This window comes from Eulemur rufifrons, chromosome 18 (assembly GCF_041146395.1).
Source record: "Eulemur rufifrons isolate Redbay chromosome 18, OSU_ERuf_1, whole genome shotgun sequence".
Classification (NCBI taxonomy): domain Eukaryota; kingdom Metazoa; phylum Chordata; class Mammalia; order Primates; family Lemuridae; genus Eulemur; species Eulemur rufifrons.
In genome coordinates, this window is record NC_091000.1 from 21,298,341 (window position 1) to 21,324,257 (window position 25,917).

The window sequence follows — 25,917 nt, forward strand, 5'->3', positions numbered from 1 at the left end:
ACAGCTGCCATATCATGAGGATAATCAAGCTTCTCTTTGGAGATGCCATGTGGCAAGGAACTGAGGTTTCTGGACATAAACAGGAAGTTAGGTATGTGGATGAGCTGGGAAGCAGATCCTTTAGCTCTCAACAATTTTCCAGATGACATTTTGATTGCAACCTCACGAGATACCTTGAGCCAGAGTCACCCAGATAAGTCACTCTCAAAATTCTTGACTCATGAAATTATAAAATAATAAATGTTGTTTTTAAGACTTTAAATTCTGGGGTAATTTGTTACACAGCAATAAATAACTAATGCAGTTCTAGAGTCATAGAATTGGGAATTGAAAGACAGCAGGCATTTCAAAAGAAGAATCAATGGTACTTGGTTGTTGAAAGAGGATAAAGACAAAGAATGAGTCAAAGATGGCTACAGCATTTTATATCTAGGAATTAGGGAAACAGTGGTATCAATAACACAGAAAAGACTGTTCAAAGTAGAAATCTATTTGGAATATGTAATATTGTAAATTACGTTTTAGAAGGTAGAAATTAGAATACTAACAAGATATACAATAAATGTCTTATAGACAGTTACAAATTAGTACAAGTATCAGGTAAGATGCAGAGCTGTAGGGGGTGTGGTGAAGAATTCAACAGAGAGATGATAATTAATAGCATATGAATGAATATCTTTTTTACAAAAATAATTTGAGAAGATCAGAAGGCCTAGTTCCTTTGAAGCTTATATGGGAGCACATAAAGATAGAGAAAAAGTAAAAGAAAAATTATTGAAACAGCTGGATAAAATCAGCTTGATAAAACATAGGAAAGAAGAGGAATAGAGAAAGAAAAAATTATTGCACTTTAAATACAGGCATAGGCATCTAAAACCCTTTAAGGGAAGGTGGGGGGGAAGAGAGAGAGAGAGAGAGAGAGAGAGGGAGAGAAAGAGACACTAGGCTGTTTTCTGGAAGCAGAAATCGTAAATTTCTTTTTTTACACCACAAATGGGTGAAATTGAGAGCTTCAGAAGAAAGAGATTAGTAATTCAGGAATGATGCTGATAATGAAACTCTTGAATAGTGAAGATCAAATCAAAATAATCTCTGTGGGAACTGTTGCATCTTAAAAGCCAACAAATGCAGATATATTTCATTATATAAACATGTGCTATTACAGAATTTTAAATCAGAAATCATTAAAGATGTCATTTACTATTAATAATAATTTTTGGTTACAAATGTATTTATGTTCCAGTAAATATGGTCCTCCAAAATTTCTACTTACTGCTGAGCTTTGAATCTTTTTTTCTGTAGCTTATTTCCTCCCTTAAACTCTCAGGCCAGATCATTATGCTTATTCCTAAAATCTATTATATTTCTCAATATTTGAAAACTGGGTTTGAGTAGTTAAGGAAGCTTTTTGTTATCTTGATTTAGCTCTTCAGAAAGAGTTTTACCAAAGGATGGATGATTTTCCAATCTAGTATCACCTTGTTAATATCATAGTAGGCACTTACAGTCATTTAGTGATTGTACCAAATAATGACAGCTACTAGGGTTTCATGTTTTGAGATTTACTCTATATTTTCACTAATAAAATGTTTTACCCCTTTTTTAAATACAATTATAGCCCATCTGGTTTACTATCACTGATATAGTTCTCTATTTTCCTCTAAATTAATTCAAGTCTTTTCTCATCTCCACTCTGTTTTAATCTTTTGCATGTGCCACATGTGAGAACACCTTTTCTTTTGTACTCATGCCAGATATCTGCCTCAGTTTATGTTTTAGAGGAGAAATAATTCATGACAATCATAGATTTGTCTATAATTGAAGACAGAACTGAAATAAATTTTCTTTTTTACAGTATCTACTTGATAGGGTTTTTTTTTTGAAAAGGATGAACCATTGTAAAGCATTTAAAATAAGATTTAGTTATAGAATTCAGTTTATAAGACATTTATTACAGAAATTAAGGTGTTTATTGGTCAAATATATTTAACCTTATATTAACATATTCAAATATGCATTTAGAAAATCTAAGATCTATATAACTTAAAATCTAAAGATGAATTCAGCAAAGTTGCAGGATACAAAATCAACACACAAAAATCAGCATCTCTATACACTAATTGGTGATTTATCTGAAAATGAAATCAAGAAAATAATCCCATTTATAATAGCTACTGAAAAAATAAAATAACTAGGAATAAATTTAACCAAGGAGGTGAAAGGTCTTCACACTGAAAACTATAAAAAAATTGATGAAAGAAAATGAAGAAGACTCAAATAATTGGAAAGATATTCTGTGTTCATAGACTGGAAGAATTAATATTGTTAAAATACTCAAAGTCATCTAGATTCAATGCAATCCCTATCAAAATTCCAATGACATTTTTCAGAGAAATAGAAAAAATAATCCTAAAATTTGTATGGAACCACAAAAGATCCCAAACAGTCAAACCAATCTTTTTTTGTTTGTTTGTTAGGCTTTTAAAAAATTTATTCATTTATTTTTTGAGACAGTCTCATTCTGTCACCCAGGCTAGAGTGCAGTAGTGTGATTATGGCTCACTGAAATCTCAAACTCCTGGGCAAGAAATCCTCTTGCCTCAACCTCCCAAGTATCTAGGACTACAGGGGCATACCACCACGCCCAGCTAATTTTTAAATTTTTTGTAGAGATGAGGTCTTGTTATATTGCCCAGGCTGGTCTCCAACTCCTGGCCTCAAGCGATCCTCCCACCTTGGCCTCTTGGAGTGCTAGGATTACAGGCATGAGCCACTGTACCTTGCCCAGCCAAACAAATCTTGAGAAAGAAAAACAAAGCTGGAGCCATTATACTAGCTGACTTCAAAACATACTACAACGCTATAGTAATCAAAACAGCATGGTAGGGGCATAAAAACAGAAATAAATTCACCCATTTATGGACAACTGATTTTCAACAAAGGTGCCAAGAACACACAATGGGGAAAGGACAGTCTGTTCAATAGATGGTGATGGGATAAAAATCAACTCAAGATGGATGAAAGACTTAAACATAAGACCTAGAATTGTAAAACTACTAGATAAAAACATAAGGGAAGAGTTCCATGACACTGGTCTGGGCAATGATTTTTTAGATAGATGCCCAAAAGAAGAGCCAACAAAAGCAAATATAGACAAATTGGATTATATCAAACTAAAAAGCTTTTGCCCACCAAAGGAAAGAACAGAGTAAGGAGACAACACATGGAATGGGTGAAAATATTTCCAAACCATATATCTGATAAAGGATTAATATCCAAAATATATAAGGAACTTAAACAATTCAATAGCAAGAAGACAAGTAACCTGATTAAAAAATGGGCAAAAGATCTGAATAGACATACCTCAAAAGAAGACATATGAATAGCTAACAGGTATATGAAAAATGGTCAATATTACTAACAATTAGGAAAATGCTAATTAATGAGCTATTACCTCATACCGGTTGGAATGGCTATTATCAAAAAGACAAAAGATAACAAGTATTGGCCAGCATGTGGAGAAAAAGGAACCCTATACACTGTTAACAATGTAACTTAGTACAGCCATTATGGAAAACAGTATGAAGGTTCCTCTAAAAATTAAAAATAGAACTACCATATGATCCAGCAATACCACTTCTGGGTATGTATCTAAAGGAAATGAAGTCAGTATGTCAAAGAGATATCTGCACTCCCATGTTTACTGCAACATTATTCCCTATTGCCAAGATATGAAATCAACTTGAGTGTTCATCAATGAATGGATGGATAAAGATAATGTGGCATATATACAAAATAGAATATTATTCAGCCTTTAAAAAGTAGGAAATTCGGCAATTTGTGACAACATGGATGAAACTGGAAGACAGTACGGTAAGTGAAATAAGCCAGGCACAGAAAGACAAATACACTGTATGATCTCACTTATATGTGGAATCTAAAAAGGTCGAACTCATAGAAATAGAGGGAAGAATGGTAGTTACCACAGCTTGGGGGAGTGGGTGATGAGTGGAGAGATGTTGGTCATAGGATATAAAATTTCAGTTAGATGGGAGGAATGTGTTCAAGATCTACTGTACAACAAGGTAGCTAGAATGAAGCTGGGGCCTTGAATCCTTAATTTTCTATGCTTTCTTTGCCAGCAGAAACAATCCTTCCACCCTATTTGGGAAGGTAAGTCTTCCTTACCTGAGGAATTTGTAATGGGAGGACATTGCCTTGCAAGGGATAGATGGTTCTCCTTAGGATTTACCCTACCTGACTCATTGCTTCTAAACCTACAGCCAGACTCAAGTCTATCTTGCTCTAGAGGATGAACTACAAGATATGATCTGTGAGGAGGCAGAATACACCAAAATAATTACATGATTTTGCCAATTTTAGTTATGGACAGAAACCTTGGGAGTGTACTTGAGAATGGATCCTATGGGTGCTAGATTATAGTGGAAAGAATAAAATGTTGGATTAGCCCAAATTTGTCAATATGAGTTCACAAAAAAGATATTCTGGAATCACTGTGTTAGCTTGAGTGTCTCAAGTTTGTTTAGTTAGTTGAATGAAATCTGTACTTAAAGGTGACCTACACTGAAATGTCAGAAGTTTCTTTTTATAGTGTAGAGCAGAGTTTCCCAGCCTTGGCACTACTGAAATTTTGGCCTAGAAAATAATTTGGTAGTGGGAGGCTGTCCCGTGCATTGTAAGATGTTTAAACACCATGCCCAGTCTCTATATACAAGATGCTAGGAGCATTCCTGAATGTCTCCAGATATTGAGCCAAATATTCGGGGGGGTGGTAGCAGGAAGAAGAGAGCAAAATCATCCCCATTTGAGAACCTCTAGTGTAAAGGAAGTTACCAAAGGAGTAGGGAGATCAGAAGGTTAGGATTTTTAAAATGTTAAACCAGCTCATCTATCCTTCAATTCTGTCCCTCAGAAGCATCCAGAGGACTTCACCAAGACTGTGAGCCCAGAGAGCTCTGTGGTGGCTATTCTCTGTGGGACAGAAATGACAGTGGGACCTGCTTCCATGGAACTGGGATCCTTGAATTTAATGAAAGTGATAGGATTCGCAATGGCAATGGCAAGGTAGTGGCATTAAATTTCAAAGACAACGTGGGCATGGTTACTGAAATGGGTAGTAGAGTTAAAGCAGTAATCAGAAGAGTCTTACCTGCATAGGTCTTTGGGTTTTGCTAGTTTGATCACTGTGTTTCTCAAATTGAAACAGATGGGCAGCCTACTGAAGTCTTATTTGATTTATTGAAGTAGAAAAGCTCTAGATCTTGTGAGTTGCAGTCTGGTTTGAATCACTACTAGAGTTATGGTCCTTCAACTCTCACATTTGGCCCCTCGAATGAAGGAGGGTGGGGTAGAAGCAGGTCCCTTTGAAGAAGGACCCTGTTATACACCCATATATATACTTCCTCCTGGCCTTCGCCTAAGGGACCTGTGAAGAGTTGGCAGGGAGACTATGCAATGGGGAAGAGGAAATCCAGACATTTTCAGGATTACTAGACATTGTTGCTGAACTGACAAATTTCTGGAGACACCAGAAATTGCACTGTGGTTCACCAACCAGAGAAGAGATTTTTTTAGGTCAGGTTATTTGGCTTGGGCAGTCTCACAGTGGGCTAAGCATGTCCTGTGGTTATTTCCCTGGTTCTGAGATGCATAATTGGTATAGACATATTGAGCAATAGGCAAAATCCCTACATTGGTCCTCTGACCAGTGAAGTAAGGGCTCTTATGGTGTGAAAGACCAAACGGCATTTGATACAGTATATAGCAAGTAAAGAAAAGGTAGAATAAATGCTTGATTTTTCCTTTTATTCATATTTTTTTAGAATGAATTGGTTCTATATCATCTTCCAAAGGGGACCAAAGACTTTTGTTCTTTATTTAATATCATTTTGACGTTATGGATGTTTAAAATATATTTGATATGTTTCAATTTACTGCAGATATTCTTTTTGATGTTCAAATTGCCCCCACATGGGCCAGTGGGAGCCTTCTCAAATTGGCCTGTGGGTCCTTTTGACATGACCTCAGTTGCTATGACAAAGTGTTTTCTAGGATCATCTTATACTTTCCTTTCCCAAATCACTTAGCTTTAAGAAGTCCTGGTTTCTTTTGGGAAACCTCATTGCAACTGAATATGGGGTCTTGTTTTTACTGTCCATTGAAAGGACTGAGCTTGGAAATACACGTTTTTAAAGAGTAAACACATATTGACTTCATATACTCATATTTCCAATTCCTATTTAGAATTACAAGTTTATTCAATTTCTTTGAGTTTCTTTCTTTTTTTTTTTTTTTTTTGAGACAGAGTCTCACTCTGTTGCCCGGGCTAGAGTGAGTGCCGTGGCGTCAGCCTAGCTTACAGCAACCTCAAACTCCTGGGCTTAAGCGATCCTACTGCCTCAGCCTCCCGAGTGGCTGGGACTACAGGCATGTGCCACCATGCCCGGCTAATTTTTTGTATATATATATTTTAGTTGTCCATATAATTTCTTTCTATTTTTAGTAGAGATGGGGTCTCACTCTTGCTCAGGCTGGTCTCGAACTCCTGACCTCGAGCGATCCACCCGCCTCGGCCTCCCAGAGTGATAGGATTACAGGCGTGAGCCACCGCGCCCGGCCCTGAGTTTCTTTTATGATGAAAATTTTGGTTCTTAAAGACATTTATGTAATTACTCAACTGCTTTATCCTATAATTATGAGTTTCAGAACACCACCACCAATATTTCTAACAATACGTCTACTATCAACAGTTTATGATACTTTGCACTTCCTTTTATTCTTAGGATTTATCTCACTAGGGATATAGAGTCTAATTGCTATGTTTAATATCACTTGAAACAATTCATCTGTGTAGTGAACTTCCTAAATAATTAAATTTAATTTTACTTTTGATTCTTAGATATTCTTTTGAAAATTTTGATTTAATTTGCAAAATAGTGACATAAACATTTAGATTATTCCAAAGTTAAGCTTATAAATCTACAACACAAAGGTCATTAAAAAAAGTCTATCCCCTTTCTCCTCTCATAGATTACCAATTTAATTATTTTCTGGCTCACCTCTTCATTTTTAAAACCAGAAATGTGTTTACATATATGTATATAATGTGTTTGTTTATATACACATATATGTACAAACACACACACAGGTGCACGCACACTCCCCACTCTTAGAGAAAGGGTAGAATACCTAACATACTGTTATACTACTTGTGTTTTTACTTAATATATTTCAGATATTGCTCCATGTGCTAGGATTCTGACTGGAATATGACATTGAATCTATAGCTAGATGGGGTAGATAATGACATAATTATAACAGTTAGTATTCTAATCAATTAACATGGTCTATCCCTCTATTTACACTTTCTTAATTATTCTTAATATTATTTACAATTTTCAAAGAGAAGTCTTACATATTGTTTGTTAGATTTATTTCTAGGTATTTGATGTTTTTTGATGCAATTATAAATTTTACTATTTTTAAAGTTTAATTTTTGAAATGTTTGTTGCTGATATATAGATATACAATTGGTTTTTGTATATTTGCCTAAAAATTTGTCTACCAATTATTTTGGAATTTTTACATATTCAACCATGTTGTCTCTTAAGGATGACTGTTTTCTTTTTCCTTTCCAGTTTGTCAACCCTTTATTTTTTCTTGCCATAGTGTACTTATTAGGAGTTCAGTACAAAGATTAATAGAAGTAGTAATAGTGGACTTCCCTGTCATCTTCTCAATCTTCAAAGGAATGTTATTAACATTATTTTTTTGCCATTAAGAATAATGTTTGCTATAGAAAAATGCCTTTACAAATTAAGGAAATTCTATTCCTAGTTTGCTAAGAGGTATTTTGGGGGAAAAAAATCCATGAATGAATATTAAATGTTATCAAATGCTTTTTCTGTTACTACTGAGAAGACCTTATGATTTTTCTCTTTTGATAAGTTAATATGATAAATTATATAAATTGATTTTCTAATGTTATAACAACTTTGCATTCCTGAGATAGAGCCAAACTGGTAATAATTTTTTTTTGTTAGTTCGCTAATGCTCTTAGTAAATCCTTTTTATAATTCATCTAACATTTTTAGTTGTGGTGAAGGGTTGGTCCAAATTGCCTAGCTCACCATGAACAGAAACAGAAATTCTCTTTCATGATGAATTTATGAAAAGAATGGATTTATGATAAATACATTTCATTCCAGCATTCCACCAAAACTTCTCTTGTAGTTAACAAAGAACATTGCATGGTGCCAAACTGAAAGGTCCATTCTCAGTCCTCACTGTACTCAACCAATTAATAGCTTCTTATAAAACATAATGGTTAAGATCATATTGTCTTTACCCAAAATGAATCTGAAACCAGGATGTGTCACTTCATTAGCTATGTGACCTTGCACAAGTTAATCTCCCTTGACCTCAGTTTCCCTATCTGTAAAACAAAATTATAATGTTTTATACTTTGTAGGGTTGCTGTGAAGATTATGTACTTGTAAGTTGCTTAGAACAACGCACACATTAAGTGTTCAATAAATATCACCCATTATTGCTTATTCCCTTTCTGAATTTTTTTAAAACCATTTTGTCTTGATTACTATTCCTCTGGATATGCTTTCTCAGTCTCTTTCAGTGGAATCTTCCTCTTTCTAAACTTTACATTTTGGAAATAGTCCTCAGAGAGCTTCATTTCTTTATACTCCTTTTCAAAATGTTCTCATCCCATGATGTATGTCAATGATTCACAAATTTATAGCTCCTGTTGCAATCTCTCCCTGAATGCCAAACTTATATACACCATTGACTGGTTGATATCCTGACTTAAATGTCTTTTGGTTACCTCATATTTAACAAGGCTCAAAGCAAACATTTTTTGATTATCTCCAACTCTTTAAAACATAGGCTAAGCAACCACCATTTTGTACTTGGACCATCCATCATAGGCTTCTTCTCCCTTCTTTTACCTTTGCCCCTCTAGAGTCTATACTTTCTTTTTAAAATAGATTTTTTAAAGAGCATTTTTAGGCTTATTACAGCTTATTCTTCATATAGCAAAGTCATCTGTTGAACATTTAAGTCTGATCACATCACTTTGCTCAAACCCCTCCAATGTGATTACCATCTTGAAGCTCTTGAGCTTTCCATCTCATTCAGTACAAAATCTCAAGTGCTTTCTGAGGAAGGGTCAGCAATGTTTTTCTTAAAGGACCAGAGAGTAAATATTTCAGGCTTTGCCAGACAAACAGATTCTATTGCAACTATAGAACATTATATATGGTTTACTACTGTGCAAATAGTACTAAGCTTCTAAATTGACATGTCCAACAAAAATTATTTTATTTTATGGAATATGCATAAAATTTATAAAAATATACAGTATCTGTTTTGGCTCATAATGCTTAATAATTTTATAATAGTTCAATAAATATTTGCTGAATAAAAATATAAGACCCAGAATTATACATTTTTATGAAAAGATTATGGCAAGAACATAAACTATAGTTTAAATCATTTCTTCTGTAAAACATGTCAAAAAATTAATAGTGGACTTACTTTAGATTACTGATTCTAATTTCTGCACTTTCAGTAAGTTTCTTTGTTTCTTCTTTCCACCTATTGGCTGCCTTCTGTTGAGTCGCTAAGAGATGCCGCAGTTCAATAGTGGAATTTCGATTACTGTCTTCCATCTCTCTCAGTTGAACTTCATACCCATGCTCCTTTATTGAAAATTCATGTTCCATTGTACTGATCTAAGGAATAAAATAAACACAGTATCTTTTTCTTTTCTGTTATTTTAGGTGCTATACTGATCAATGATATATACAAATGGAACTATTGTGTTGTCTGAGGCACAGAAATGTTTGGATGAGGAATCTATGGAAGAAATGAAGTTTACAGTTTGTCTTCACAAATGAAAATTTATCCTATGCTATTAATATAAATTTAGTGAAACTAGAATTATGATGAACTACAACTTTTTGCAACACTTTCCCAATACCTTAAAAATGCCAGTAGGAAAAGAAGTATACTATTTAAAATAAAACTGCTCTCTTTATCTGCTATTATAGTTGTTGCCACAATCCAAGGAAAGCATTCATGCACTTAGTAACTGAATACGGTTTTTACTCAACTCACTTTTGATTTATATACTAAATTTCAAACTGTCTTTCAAAGGTTTTTGTAAAGTCAAAGAAAATTATATACAGGAATTCCTTTAACACTTTAGTTGCAGCATTAATGAATGATATATTTTTTTTGCAGGAAGAAAACACAATATAAATAATGATTTTTCAGGATCTCATTTGCAAATGTCTTCAGTACATTTGTAAGAATTTATGTCATTATAGTAAAAGTACTTTAATGCAGAATAAACATACAAGTAAATGCTCTTTGTATACCTTAGAAGCTTTCTTTACTGGGGTTCAGGGAGAGCATTAAGCCTTAATGCTTTAAGGCTTTCAATGTATAAGCCTTCTTTTGCATGCATCTAGAATAAAACTACCTATTCTAGTGCCATCCTTGGGGCAATTGACAAAACAGTTACGGAAATAATTTTCTGTGTTTTGTGGTTCAGATAAAAAAATCCTAGTAGGGAAAAAGGCTGCAAGATGATCTGACTTCTTTGGTATACCCTCAGGCTATCTTTATCTTGTTACACTAAAGAAATATTATTATAAAGAATACCTATTTGTGATGTCTTAAAGTAATGTGCTTTAAAAATGGCCACAGCTGGCTTAGCGTCTAGTAATTTGTTAAATATGGCTATTTTCAAAATCAAAAAAGAATGAATAAGAGACTCAAATTTACCAATTCAAAAACCACCAAAGCAACAACAACAAAATCCTTGGCTCATGGGAGCAAACTGCAAACATTCTGTCCTCGCACTCCTGCTAAATGAACATGCTTCCTAAAACTCTTAAATTTGCTCTCTCAAATAGTATACAAGTGGAAATAAGACTATAAATACAGACACTGGAAAAAGAACCTCAGACTTACTACTTTTCTATTGTATTACTGCTGTGTAAGCCTTCTGAGGCCCTTGATCCCTGCTATCTTAATAGTTTCTGAGTTATTAGATTCTGCAAATTTAGATTTGAACCTGCTCTTCCTTCTTCTCTGGCCCAACCTTCACTTAATCCAGAGAAGCCAGTTCTAACATCTTAGGTGGGAAACAAAAAGCCCATCTTCTGTCAGTGTCTGTTTCTTTCTCATACACATATTAAAAAACTGATCTAGGCATCTATACATTTTTAGAACTTTGCCTGCCTACTTAACTCTCTATTACCACTTGGAAAATCTATTCATAGTTTGACAAGCCTTGCTCTAAGATCCGTCATGATAACCTGGTCCCTGCCTACTTATACAAGCATGTGTTATACCATATCTTGTTCCCTTAGTTTTATTTCCACCACAGTGCCTTCTCATTCTTAGGCCCTTTTCATACGTTGTTTTTTTTCCCCAGAATAATCTTTCCCCTTCTGCTTGTCTTAGTTATTTCTATGCAACTTTTGGAACTTGGCTTAATTATTGCTTCTACGGGGAAATTCTCTTACCATCAATCTTGACAAAACCAGGCCCCTCTGTTATAAGTTATAAATGCAGTGGCTTTAAGATCTAATAAAAATTTCATATAATACATTGTTAAGGTTTGCAGCCAACTGACCTCCTAATATCTGTCTTTATTTTTTTGGGTCCTCTTTCAGTTTATCTATTAAGGATCATACGTTTTTCAAGGGGGAGAAAAGAAGCAAAGTGTAGGACTAGGTTCCTATGTTGTCAAAGAAAGAATCAGTCACAAAGCAGCAATTTATCTGAGAGCCTTCCTCTTCCATAAAACAGAATTAAAGCTACCTAGTTAGTTAAGAGGTTCTGTCCCTTCATTACCAATGCTTTGGTGAGACATATGGGGTAGATAAGCTTTCTGTCATCCTTCTTTTCTCCAAAACATCAGTGATTAATAGTATTCTGAAATGTTAAAGATGGAGCAAATGGAGTACCAGGTACAGAGAATTCATTGATTCTACCCATTTCCAATTATAAAAACCAAAACACCAAAACATATGTATGTTGTAAAATTATGTATTGGGGGTATGTGACATCCCCAATAAAGATAGGGTTCCCGGGCAGAATGTGTTGCAAGAGATGAAAGAAACACAGACGCAGACACAGGAATAATTTTAAGAGAGTGTGTGGGGAAATCAGGGGACCACCAGCACTCTGGTGCCAAGGTGGTGGTGACTGAAACCCAGCACTTGCTTTTTATTCTCTTTGCCATACTGCAAAACACAATGATCTCATGTGAAAAAATCATGGGATATAATGATCAAAGGTCTTGGGGCTCCCCTCAAAATTACAAGGTGTCCTAGCTAATTACCTTCTCCTTTCTGGAAGTGAAAAACACATAATTCTTCAGTAGGTACAACCTGTCCCAAGGTAAACCAACTAATTTTATCCCAAGCTCAAGCTATGTACATGGATATCAATCTTTTAACTTTAGTCGCTGCAACCCATTTGATGAAGGAACAAAGAAACTACATGCTTTCCACTGGGAGAATGGTTTTACATTAACTGAGGCATTGTTGAGAGAAAGGGAGAGAAGAAGCATGGCCCAGTGTTCTAACAATGGAAGCCTTAAGACCCTTCTTCCGGGCTGACATATTGCAATCTACCTCTACAGCCATGAGAAATTTTCATGTCAGGCTGCTCTGCGGCTTTTCAGGCATGAGACCCCTTAGGCTCTGAGGTTGGAGCATGCTTTGCTGTACTCCCAGATCGCTGACATATGTCCCCCAACTAGGCAGTTAACATCTGCCCTTATTTCAGGCTTCTGCTCAGGCAATTCCTTCACCTCCTTTCCTCTCACAGCCTCAGACATAGCATCCCTAAGTCCCAGTGGTCTTAATCCCACCAATTATGGAAAATACAAAACACTAAAAGGACAAATATAAGGACCTGTAATTCTACAGTTCAGAGATAACCACTGCTAACTTCTACATAATTGTTTTTATTTAAAAATTTTTAAATTGTTATATAAAAGATTACTATGTTTTTTCTTATATATACATACATTTTAAACTTAGGATATAGCAATATAAATGCATTATAAATTATTTGAAAATACAGTTTTAATGACAATTTAATACAATATTTTATAGATGTATAATTTAATTGTTCTTTCCATCTAGATATTTATATTGTTTCTAATTTATAAATAATGCTTCAATGAACTTAATTATGAAATATTTTAATTATTTTATTATGACTGAACTTTAAACTCTAAATATATGCCATTTTATACATTCAGCTGCACATTCACTCACACTGATAACTTAGCAGTAATTAACAGTGAGTTTAAACTTTATTGGCCATTGGTTTTTTTCTTAGTTTGTGGATTCTGTTCATCTTACATAATTTTCTGTTGGGTTACAAATATTTTTCTTTTATATTTTTATAAGCTCCTTATATAAGAATTGCCTTAGTCTTTTGTCATATTTATTAAAACTATATGCCCAATTATTTCTTTTTCAAACATTTAAAAATGGTTTTAAATATTTAAAGACTATATATTTAAATCTATCAGTATTTTCATTAACAATTTCTTCCACTTTTTGTTTTGCTTAGAAAATTCTTCCCTATCAGTTAAATATTCATCTACATTTCCTACTGTTTTTAGTATCATTAATAGTTTTAAGTTAGTTGTTAATTCATATAAAATTTATGATATAAAGTTTATAATATGAGATGAAGATATAACATTTTTTCACCAAAGTACATTGACTGTTTTTTTTTTTTTCCATTATGGGAATATTTTAGTATTGGAACTTTTAAGCAAACACAAAATAGAATATTACAATGAATTCCTGTATGCCCATTACCAAGCTTCCATAATCATCAAACTCAGAGCCACTCTTGTTTCATCTATACTTCTATCCACTTTCCTCTGCCAAGATTTATCTTTCTGTCTCTTACAAGGGCAGATTATGATACCTCCCGAGGCTCCCTCATGTGCCTGTCTAGTCAGTACTCACCCTTTTAAAAAGTGAGCACTACTCTTATCCCATTCTAATAGGTAATTGTGCCTATTCTTCACTTTCAGATCGTGGAATAATAGAATTTAAGCTTTTTTATGTCTGGCTTCTTTGTTTAACATTATGTCTATGAGACTTATCCACTATTGCTCATAGAGTTTATTGGGGGTTCATGATGCCCCCGATATAACCGGGTTCCCGGGCAGTGTGTGTTGCAAGAGACGGGAGAGACAAAGATATGGACACAAAAAGTAAGGTGAAAGGGTGTGGGGAGGTCAGGGGACCACCAGCATTCCTGTGAGCCAGGTGGTACTGACTGAAGTCCAGCACTTGTTTTTATTCTCTTTTACATGTTACAGATTACAATGATTTCACATGAAAGCTCGTGAGTTAGCAGTAAAGCGTATAATCTAAACAGGAACAAAGAGACCACGTACTTCTTTCTACTTTATCTAACTCTTCATTTACTGAGACAAGAACTCAGGAGAAAGATAGGAACATTGCCTCAGGCATAGAATAGCAAATTGCTCTTATCTGCTGGGCTGACATCCTTTGATCATTCTAAGCCGGGTCCATTTGCAGACATCCCTGATCAGTGGAATGTCCCCCTCAAGGTCGAGAAGCTTTTGCTCAGTGAACTGACATGTCCACAGGTTGCTCTTTGGCAAAGTCCTGTCCCACTCCTGGGGTTCTCTTGTCTCGACCCTAACCCTCAACTAGAGTTCATGATTTTTCATTGCCGCATTTATTCCATTATGTGAACATATTACAATTTATTTATGTAATCTCATATTGGTGGACAATTGAGTTGTTTTCAGTGTTTTGATTAAAACTTCTATGACTATTCTTATATACATTTTGATGAACATAAACACTCTTATCTGTTGGGTATGTATCCAGGATTATTTGGCAGAGGATATATGTATGTCCAGCTTTAAAAGACACTGCCTTGTTCTCATTTATAAGTGGGAACTTAAATAATGTATACACATGGAAAAGGAAAGTGGAATCATATAGACAATGGAGACTTGGAAGGGTGGCTGGGTGGGAAGGGAGATGATGAGAAATTGCTTAATGGATACCACGTTTGTTACTCTAGCGATGGATACACTAAAAGTCCTGACTTCACCACTATCCAATATTATCAGCGTAAAAAAATTATACTTGTACCCCATAAATTTATACACATAAATAAAAAGCTCAAAAAAAGATACTGCTAAATGATGGTTGTACTACTTTACATTTCCACTAGTATCATATGATAGTTTCAATTGTTTTATATTTTATATCTTTATCAATACTTGATGTTGTCAGTCTTTTAAATTTTAGTCATTCAGTAAATGTGTAGTGTTACCTTGTTGTAGTTTTAATTTACGTTTCCCTGAAAAAAAAAAAGAAGCTGAACATATTTGCTTATATTCTCTTTTATGAAGGGCATACTTAGGTCTTTTGCCCATTTTTGGAGATGGGGTATCTGTTGTTTCCTTTCTAATAAATTTCTTATTAATTGGTAAGAGTTTTTATATCTTGGATATGGGTCCTTTTTTTGGTTGTATGCATTACAAATACTTTCACTTTTCACTTTTTTTTTTTTTCTTTTTTAGTCTCATTCTCTTGCCTGGGCTAGAGTGCTGTGGCATCAGCCTAGCTCATAGGAACCTCAGACTCCTGGGCTCAAGTGATCCTCCTGCCTCAGCCTCCCGGATAGCTGGGACTACAGGCACGTGCCACTGTGCCTGGCTAACTTTTTCTATTTTTTAGTTATTTGGCTAATTTCTTTCCATTTATAGTAGAGACAGAGTCTCGCTCTTGCTCAGGCTGGTCTTGAACTCCTGAGCTCAAGCAATCCTCCTGCCTCGGCCTCCCAGAGTGCTAGGATTATAGGCATGAGCCACGACGCCCACTTTTCACTTTCTTAATGGTATCTTTTGATGACTAAAATAGAGTCTTAATTTTAACACTCTAATTTATCTATCTTTTTATTACAATTAGTGAGTTTTGTGTTCTGTTTAAGAAATCTTTTCCTAAGGGCATGAAGATTTTCTCCTGGAAATTTCACTGTTTTACATTTTACATTTAGGTTTACAAGGCAGCTCAAATTAATTTGCATATACGGTATAATACAGGAGTCAAGGTTTATCTTTAACATATGAATCCAATTGGTCTAGCACCATTTATTGTGAAGATAATTCTTCCCCCATTGAATTACAGTGGTGTCTTTGTTATAAATCAGGTGATTATGAAAAATGGGTTTGTTTCTGGACTCTATTTTGTGCCATTGATCAATCTGATTAATTCTTATGTCAATTAACACAGTGTCTTAATTATTGTAGCTTTATATCAAGTCTTAGTATCTGGTAATATGGTTCATCTCCTGGTTCTTCAAAGGCTCTCCACAGTCTAAAGCATACAGTTCAAACATCTTTATATATAAGACTGTCTTTTTCATTTCAGAATTCAAGTTTTTATGAATAACTACCTGTTTGATATTTGCAATATGAGGCATTAATAAATATATGTTGATATGAATTAGGTTAGTATATGACTTCTTATGAGTCCTTGCAGCAATAAAAACCAAAATAAAACATTACTGCTCCACATCCTTACCAAGAAACTGGAAGATGTAGATATTTATCCTAAAGAGTTAGTGCTACCTTTTACAAAAGTCTCATGGAATGAGAAAAGGTAAGGAAGATGTTGATGGGGATACCTCTGTTTCTTGAAACTCTTAAAATGGTTATCATGTTCCTATTACCAAAGCATGTAAGCATTAGAGTAAAGGAGGAGGAAATGGAAGAAAAAAATGTAAGCAATTTTTTTTAGTTGATGCTTTTGCCTCTTGCCTTCTCCCTACCATGAAATTTTCAGACTAGCTGAGTGGTTCTTAGAGCATACTGATATAACATCTTTTATATAGTTAGTTTTAGAGAAGTTCAATTTTTGAGAGGCTATTATAGAGGGAGAAGAAAGTAAGGCAGTCTGTAAAGTTATCTAATGTATAGTTTTGCTAGTGCTGCTTAAATTGCTTTGGCAGGAATATCAGTGTATTTCATGGCTAGAAAAGAATTTTTGTGTGTGTGGATAGTGAAGGCAATCATTTTCAAGTATGCTTGCCAAGTTCTACAATACAGAAATGACTGGTTAACACTATGAATTATGATTTAGTGCTATCTGATGAAAAGGTTAAAAAAAAAAAAAAAAGGCCTTAAAAATGTTTTACTAGGTCTCTATAAATATTCTCTATACTTCGATTTTCATAAGTACGCATTTAAGTATAGTCTTAAAATACCTTCAACTTAGCTGTTTTCTGAGCCTCCAGAGCAATCTTTCTTAAATTCTCAGTATCTTTCTGTAACTGTTCATTTTCTTGCTGAAGTTTTAGCCTTTGTTCACTGACAAATCCACAGTTCTTTCTCTCAGACTCCAATACATTTTGAAGTTTCTGAATCATTTCTTGGGAACGTGATATCTCTTCTGAAGAACTAATTAAAAAAAATGAACAGAATATTTAAACTTAATGATCTGTACTAGAAGTCAAGAAGTCTGTCTAAAACCCACAGCCAACATCATACTGAATGGGGAAAAATTGAAAGCATTCCCACTTAGAACTGGAACCAGACAAGGCTGCCTACTGTCCCCACTGGTATTCAACATAGTGCTGGAAGTCCTTGCGAGAGCAATCAGGCAACAGAGCAGAATCAAGGGTGTCCAAATGGGGACAGAAGAGATCAAACTCTCACTCTTTGCTGATGATATGATATTATATCTAGAAAACCCCAAGGATTCAACCAAGAGACTCCTGGAATTGATAAATGAATTCAGTAAAGTCTCAGGGCGCCAAATCAATACACACAAATCAGAGGCATTCATATATCCCAATAACAGTCAAACTGAGAACCAAATCAAAGACTCAATACCTTTCACAATAGCAACAAAGAAAATAAAGTACCTAGGAATATATTTAACTAAGGAGATAAAAGACCTCTACAGGGAGAACTATGAAACATTGAGGAAGGAAATTGCAGAGCACATAAACAGGTGGAAAACCATATCATGCTCGTGGACTGGAAGAATCAACATTGTTAAAATGTCTATACTACCCAAAGTGATCTACAGATTCAATGCAATCCCTATTAAATTACCAACATCATTTTTCACAGATACAGAAAAAATAATTTTATGCTTTGTATGGAACCAGAGAAGACCCCGTTTAGCAAAAGCAATTTTAGGCAACAAGAACAAAATGGGAGGTATTAATTTACCAGACTTCAAACTATACTACAAGGCTATGGTTATTAAATCAGCTTGGTATTGGCACAACAGGGACACAGACTAGTGGAACAGAACTGAGAATCTAGATATAAAACCATCCTCATATAGCCATCTAATCTTTGACAAAGCAGACAAAAATATACACTGGGGAAAAGAATCCTTATTCAATAAATATTGCAGGGAAAACTGGATAGTCACATGTAGAAGACTGAAACAGGACTCACGCTTTTCACCTCTCACAAAAATCAAATCACGGTGGATAACAGACTTAAACTTAAGGTACGAAACTATTAGAATTCTAGAAGAAAATGTGGGAAAAACTCTTATGGACATTGGCCTAGGCAAAGAATTTATGAAGACCACAAAAGCAATCATAGCAACAATGAAAATAAATAAATGGGACCTGATCAAATTAAAAAGCTTCTGTACAGCCAGAGAAACTGTCACGAGAGCAAACAGACAACCTACAGAATGGGAAAAAATTTTCGCAGGCTACACATCCGATAAAGGACTGATAACTAGAATCTATTTAGAACTCAGGAAGATCAGCAAGAAAAAATCAAACAACCCTATCAAAAAGTGGGCAAAGGACATGAACAGAAATTTTTCAAAACAAGACAGAAGAATGGCCAACAAACATGAAAAAATGCTCAACATCTATAATCATCAGGGAAATGCAAATCAAAACCACAATGAAATATCACTTAACTCCAGTGAGAATGGCCTTTATCAAAAAGTCCCAGAACAACTGCTGGTGGGACTGCAAACTAGTGCAACCTCTGTGGAAAGCAATATGGAGATACCTTAAAGAGCTACAAGTAGACCTACCATTTGATCCAGCAATCCCATTATTGGGCATCTACCCAAAAGAACAAAAGACATTCTATAAAAAAGACATCTGCATTTGAATGTTTATAGCAGCACAATTCACAATTGCAAAGATGTGGAAACAACCCAAGTGCCCATCAATACATGAGTGGATTAATAAAATGTGGTATATGTATACCATGGAGTACTACTCAACTATAAGAAATAATGGTGACATAGCGCCTCTTGTATTTTCCTGGATGGAGCTGGAACCCATTCTACTAAGTGAAGTATCCCAAGAATGGAAAAATAAGCAACACATGCACTCACCATCAAATTGGTTTCACTGATCATCACCTAAGAGCACATTTAGGAATAACATTAATCGGGTGTCGGGCAGATGTGTGGGGTGGGAGAGGATAGGTGTATACATACATAATCAGTGCGATGCGTACCATCTAAGTTATGGACACACTTGAAGCTCTAATTAGGGGTAGGGGAGGGGGGGCAAGGGCAACATACGTAACCTAAACTTTTGTACCCCCATAATATGCTGAAATAAAAAAAAAAAAAAGAAAAAAAAAAAGAAAAAAAAAGAAAAAAAAAAAAAAGAAACACAAACTGAGATTATGAGAAGCCAAAAAGATTATTAAAAATTTTAAGTTTGCAAAGATTAGACATTAATCAGTGCTAATGGAGATGCCAGAGTATAAATTAGTTCAGTTTATTTGAAGGACAATTTGTCAGTATTAAGAACCTCTAAAATGTGCAAACTTTCTGGTCCTGCAATCTGAATATATCTTAAAAATAATCAGAGGATAACTCAAAGATGCACGTCAAGCATGTTCATAATCACTGTGCAGTTTTTAATATCAAACAAATCAGAAACAACTTAAAAGTGTCAGTATGTTTTTATTTAAATATGTATTGGTGTATCCTAAAATGGAAAACTATTCCATATTGATATTTTCTTGACATCAATAAATTTATTTCTTAGTTAATTACAAAAAAAAAAAGAAGTCTGTCTATATTATATAGTATAGACTTTTGTTTTCTTTATTCTGAGCCATTTCTTTTCACTTTAGACTTAAACTTTGTGGTTTCAAAATATTATGCTATACCCACCTCGATGGGTGAGACAAACTCTATACATGAATGTTGCTTCAATCAATATATTGCTAATTTTTATCCCAGCTTTTAAAATTTTCATCTTTTCAATCCCAGATAATCAACCATTGTGAATGTTCCCTGGTCAATAGGTGTCACAGAGAATATATAAATGCTACTAATAGCTTGATAGCTTAAGAAAACTACTGGTTAAAATCTAGAGATGAAAGGAGACTAAGAAACAGCATTCCTAGCATTCCTGAAACCAGAAGTGGACAGGAGAACTCACTCTCGAAAGAAACCCTTTGAATGAAGTAATTATAAGAAAACATTTATCAAGTATACCTTAAAGCACATATGAAAACTTAGACTGGAGAAAACCTTATATATGTAGAGAATGTGGGAAAACCTTCATTAATTCCTCACATATTAATGAAGATCTAAGAATTCATATTGGAGAGAAGAACTTTTCTTATAAAGAACACATGGAAGTCTTTAGTCATTCCCATTTCCTTAATTTGAAAAGAACTCACATTGGAAAGGAGCCCTGTAAATCTAAAGAAGATGGGCTAATCCTTATTCTTTACCAGACATTTAAAGTTTATCCTGGACAGAAGATTTTACAATGTAAGGAACACAGGAAGGTCTTTCACCTAGTATTCATACCTTATTCTGTGTTCTCATCATTTAGGAAATATGTGAGAATTTCCCTGGAGAAAAACTTTATGAATATAAGGAATATGGAGAAGACTTATACTGATTTCTCCTTTTACAGTACACGGAAAAACTCTTACTGCAGAAAGACCATGTGAATTAAAACAAATGCAGGATGCTTTTATTCAATACTCCTCCCTTAAGAGACATATGGGTATATACACTGGAGACAAATCCTATGAATGTATGGTATTGGGAGAAGCCTTCATGCATGATACTTCACTTAATATACATAAGAAAATTCGTACTAGAGTAAACCAGGTTCTCCTTCATGATTGATTTAGAAGTAACCACATGAGCAGATTATCTGAACAGATTATTGAAAATTACACATATATTTATGAAACAAATCTGCAGTATCTCCCCTTGAAAAAAAACTTTATTAAAAAAGGTAGAGAATCTGTCAAAAATTGTGTGAATTCTGAAGATTTTATCATGGAAAATCCAAAAGAAAACCTTACTTAATTTCAAGTTGTTTTATTCTATTTTCTGCTCTTTTAAGTCTTAGCTGAAGATCATCTTTTGAACGCTCTGCAACCAGGCATCTTTGGTGCATTTCTTCCAATTTTCTGTAATCACTTTCATTTCCTCTGCCTTCACGGTAAATCTGCAGAAGAGGCTTATATGTATATTACCTTAAAGAAAGAATTGTCTTAATAAACAGTTTAGAAACTGAAATCAATAATAAGAAATAAAAGCCATGATCATGTCTTCATCTGTTCCCACTATAACATATTAAAACATATCAATAATTAATTTTGGTTATCTCCTATTTACAAAATAAAATGCTAAACACTGACATATAAAATAATGATTATTTTTTGAAATTATTCATGCTCATTGTAAACTATTCAAATATAAAAATGTAAAGCAGCTGAAGTTAAAAAACATATTCTAAATGTCAAATTAGAGATAACCACTGGTGATTCTTTGATGAATACCCTTCAAGACAATTCTCTATTCTAATATTAAAAAATACAGATACATGATGTGGTGCAATGAGTAGAACTCTGAAAGTGACCGCAGAATCTCACTCTGGGTCACCTGCACAATGATCTAAGTGGAATGGGTATTCCCCTTTCCCCGGCAGGAGTAACTGTACCTAAGCACAGCTCCCTATGTGCCTGGGCTTCTTCTCATAGTACAAGGGCTGTAATATCCCATGGGATCCAAAGTCTCCAGGTGCTAGGCAGTTCACACTTTGAGACAAATCCTACACACAGCTACCCTCCAAATCCAGACTGCCTGGCCAAGTAATCTGTGTCTTCCTCACTAACAGGACTGTTTTGTCATTCCTGCTCTATAAAAAGGTAGAGTATCAGCTGTCTATGTTCTGCTACTAGAATACAGATGCCCCAGCAATACTCTGACCTCAACACACTGGTTTCTGGGACGTGGGAGAACAGGGAGCTGTGCCTTCTCTATCCCTGTTGCCTTTACCCTTGTAAGTTTTACATTTCTGCAGTAAGCCTGTTCCTTAACCTATGCCATTATGATGTTAAAAAATTCATCTCAATCTCTTATGTATAGTATGTGGCAATCTAAGAGGGACCTATCTGACATGGCAGATGGAAACTCAGAAGTGATCTACCTTGCAGGACAGTGGTAACCATAGAAGTCCTACTTTGAACACATGTATACATTTTTTTTTTCACAAACTGTTATGTTTTGCTTTATGAATTACTCTTTTACTATCTGATGTCATCATTTTTCCATGCTCACAATATGGATATAGCATATGATTTTTATGCTATCTGGTTCTTCTTTGAAAATGAAATTCTGACTCTACCATTTACTATTTCTTAACATTGGTCAAGTTACTTAACCTCTCTATCAAAGTTCTAATACAGCACCTAAAACACAGCAAGTGCCCAATCAAATTTGATCTTCCTTTCTTTTCCCAAGGCACTTCAAATGAGTGGGATATTTACTGCTAATGAAAACAGTATAAGAAAGAAATAAATTTTAAATTATAGACTTTCTCTCAAATATCATTGGGGTAAATATTTTTCCTATGAAATAAAAATCTGTACTTTTAAAAGGTAAAAGCAACATTATAGTTTCCTAGTTATATATACTTGTTATATTTATAGATGGCCTATAATAAAATTCAAAAGGGAAAGAATGTTAAAGTGAAATTTACTATTGGGATGAGGTTTATGCAAGGAATATAGCTACTTTATAAAATTTATACCTTTAAGTATAAAGTTCAAAGAATATGGCCACTATTCGAAAGAAATGTATCCAGACAATACCAACATTTAATTGCAGACTCTGAATATATTCCAAGAAAATAAAAAACACTCACCAAGAGAATACTAATAAATAAAAGGGTTGCTAGTAAATAGTATGATGGAAGCAGACAGTAATGTTGAATATTAGCAGTTGGGTTTTAGGTCGTTATATTTCCTTTTTGTTTTTACCTTTTCTAGTTCTTCTTCCACCGCTTTTTTTTCCTTAATGGTTCGTTCGATTTGGCCTTGTCTTTCGGCACACTCCTATAAATTCAAGTCAGATTGTAAATAAGTATATTTGGTAAAACCTTAAGAAAAAAGGGGAAAAATGGAGAAATAAAATGATTTGTTCATAACGGGAATATCATAGTTACCTTATCAACACAGTAAGGTCATATTGATTAAAAAATCCAACAAAATAAAATTCAATCTTCAAAGAGCTAACTATTCCAGGATTTCAGAAATTGCCTCCAGCTGCAGTATACCAAGGAGTGCTAATTAAACAGACTAGGTGGGAGAAAGAGGTTGGGGGATTCCAGGGAGAAAAAAATAAATGCACAGAACCCTTTTCTTACACTACAGTTTTTATTTTCATATATTCTTATAAAATATTTTGAAAAGGGAACATAGAACTGGATAGTGGCACAAAACCCTGAGGGATAACATATGGCCTAAAACATACGTGTGTGGATAAATTCTAGCACAGTTAATTTTTTCATTACAAAACTTACAAACAGCCAATGGAAATACTAAAAATGTTTTATTAGCATGAACACAAAACATTTCTGCTCAAAAGGTTTTAATCAGTAAATTTAGCAAGCATATTGATTAGATAATAAAATTTTACCTTTTGCTAATGACACACTACAACACAAGAATCATTGTAATTACTGGTTTTTAAGAATTATTTGTTTTTATTTACATATTTATTTTGGAGACTGGAATGGTTATTTTTGACTAATTGTGAATCATACTTTGGATGACATTGCTTTGCTAATGGTAAACTACTAATGATATTCAATGATCTTTCTCATAACTTATTTTATAGAAGTATATTTCAATGTGTTTTTAAATTTTAAAGTAAGCTTATAAATTATCACCCAAAATTAATCACCTCTGATTATAACGAAGATCTTTAACCCTATGTTACAAATCAGATGACAAAGTTACATATCTTTTATTAAACCCTTAGTGTATAAGAAATGCTCATCACACCTAATGTTCCATATATTCATACAGTAAGCTGCTTATCCATGAAAAGATAGTTTTCATAGTGCTAAATTTGGGATTTTACCTATGTTCATAACTCCTCCCAGGTGATTTTTAATACACATGTTAATAATAAAGTTGAATCACACTTCTGGCTCTGGCAAGTATGCTACATATCCCTCTCCATCCAATCCACCATTTCATTGACAGATAAAGATAGTTAAAAGAATATTCGGTTAACCGGGGCTAATAAAGTTTAAATGAGACAGAAAAGCTAAAAACTTTATAGAAAATTATCATACTAATTCTCTTAGAAATGCACTATACTACTAAAGCAAACATTAAAAATTACTACTAAACAGTTTTTAGAGATGGTTGATAATCACCGCTAACATGCCTACCTTTGGGGGAAAATATGACAAAATAATAGATATTTTTTTCAAGTACTCATGGCATATTTTCAAAAATCACACTCTATAAAGGAAGTCTCAACAATTATTAAGAACCAACATCATATAGACCATGATCTGTGGTCCCTATATAACCAAATTAGAAATCAACAATAAAAAGATAGTCTACATCCCCACGTATTTAGAAATTAAAAAACAGAAATCCAAAAAATTCATGGATCAAAGAAAAGATCATAATGAACATTTCATTTCACTTCTATAAATTTAGGCATTTTATAATTCATCTTTTTCCTTATTTGCTATAGATTAACAGCAATCTGCTTTGTGGGAGAATAAAACCTTGAGTATTCTCAAGAGAAACTACTTTGCAAGAGAAAACAGAGGCTGTTAGGTATGTGTTGGCCTCCAAAGGGAGGTATGTGGCTTGGAATACGCGGGTTCTGGCCTTTTCTTAATCCATTAAAAAATCTGCACACTAACCTAAAATACAAATTTTTCTCTTTTCTGCATGCATAACTTAATTTTAGGTTAAAGTATGTTTAAATTCCTTCCTGGACTTAATAATATAAGTAATAGCATCACTAGATAGTATAGTAATATAGTATATTATATATATACTATAGTATAGTAATAGTATTTAGTAAAATTGCTACTTAATAATAGAAAACAGTAGCAGGCATCAGGTTATTATGCTTCAAACTGCAGCCTAGATTTTCTGAGAAAATCTGCTTTTTAAAGTAGCTGAATGTTTTCCTTTGAATATATTTCTAACATTTTATATTTCAAATACTTTTCAAGTAGATAGTACAGTTTTTCCTATAGAATCAATATGACATAATATTTCATATCTTTAGAAAAATCACTTAGCTATGAAGTAGAATTGTTTTAATATTAATAAAAAGCATAAACTTTTTTGTAATAAACTGAAATTGTCATTTTATTTTACTCTACAGTGAATTTAATATAGGTCTGGTTGTTACACAGCTAACAATTATTTGAAAAATCCCTGCAGGTCTTAGCCAGTCATTGTTCCTTTGAGAAAACAGAAAGAACAAACGTTCTTGCCCTTGCAGAGTTTACGATCCGTTAAATGATCTTGGACTAGGGTAGGGCACT

General features: G+C 34.0%; 1 protein-coding gene across 1 annotated transcript in view; it reads right to left on the minus strand.

Annotated features, from left to right (window-relative positions):
- The window catches only part of SCLT1 (sodium channel and clathrin linker 1), a 129,672-nt gene that overhangs the window by 31,596 nt on the left and 72,159 nt on the right, over positions 1 to 25,917 (minus strand). Inside the window, exons 15-18 of the mRNA XM_069493251.1 lie at positions 23,372 to 23,446; positions 21,410 to 21,555; positions 17,338 to 17,530; positions 9,574 to 9,770 (exon numbers count right to left, since the gene is read on the minus strand). Of these exons, the coding sequence (XP_069349352.1) occupies positions 9,574 to 9,770; positions 17,338 to 17,530; positions 21,410 to 21,555; positions 23,372 to 23,446 (611 nt within the window). The remainder of the gene's footprint in view (positions 1 to 9,573; positions 9,771 to 17,337; positions 17,531 to 21,409; positions 21,556 to 23,371; positions 23,447 to 25,917) is intronic.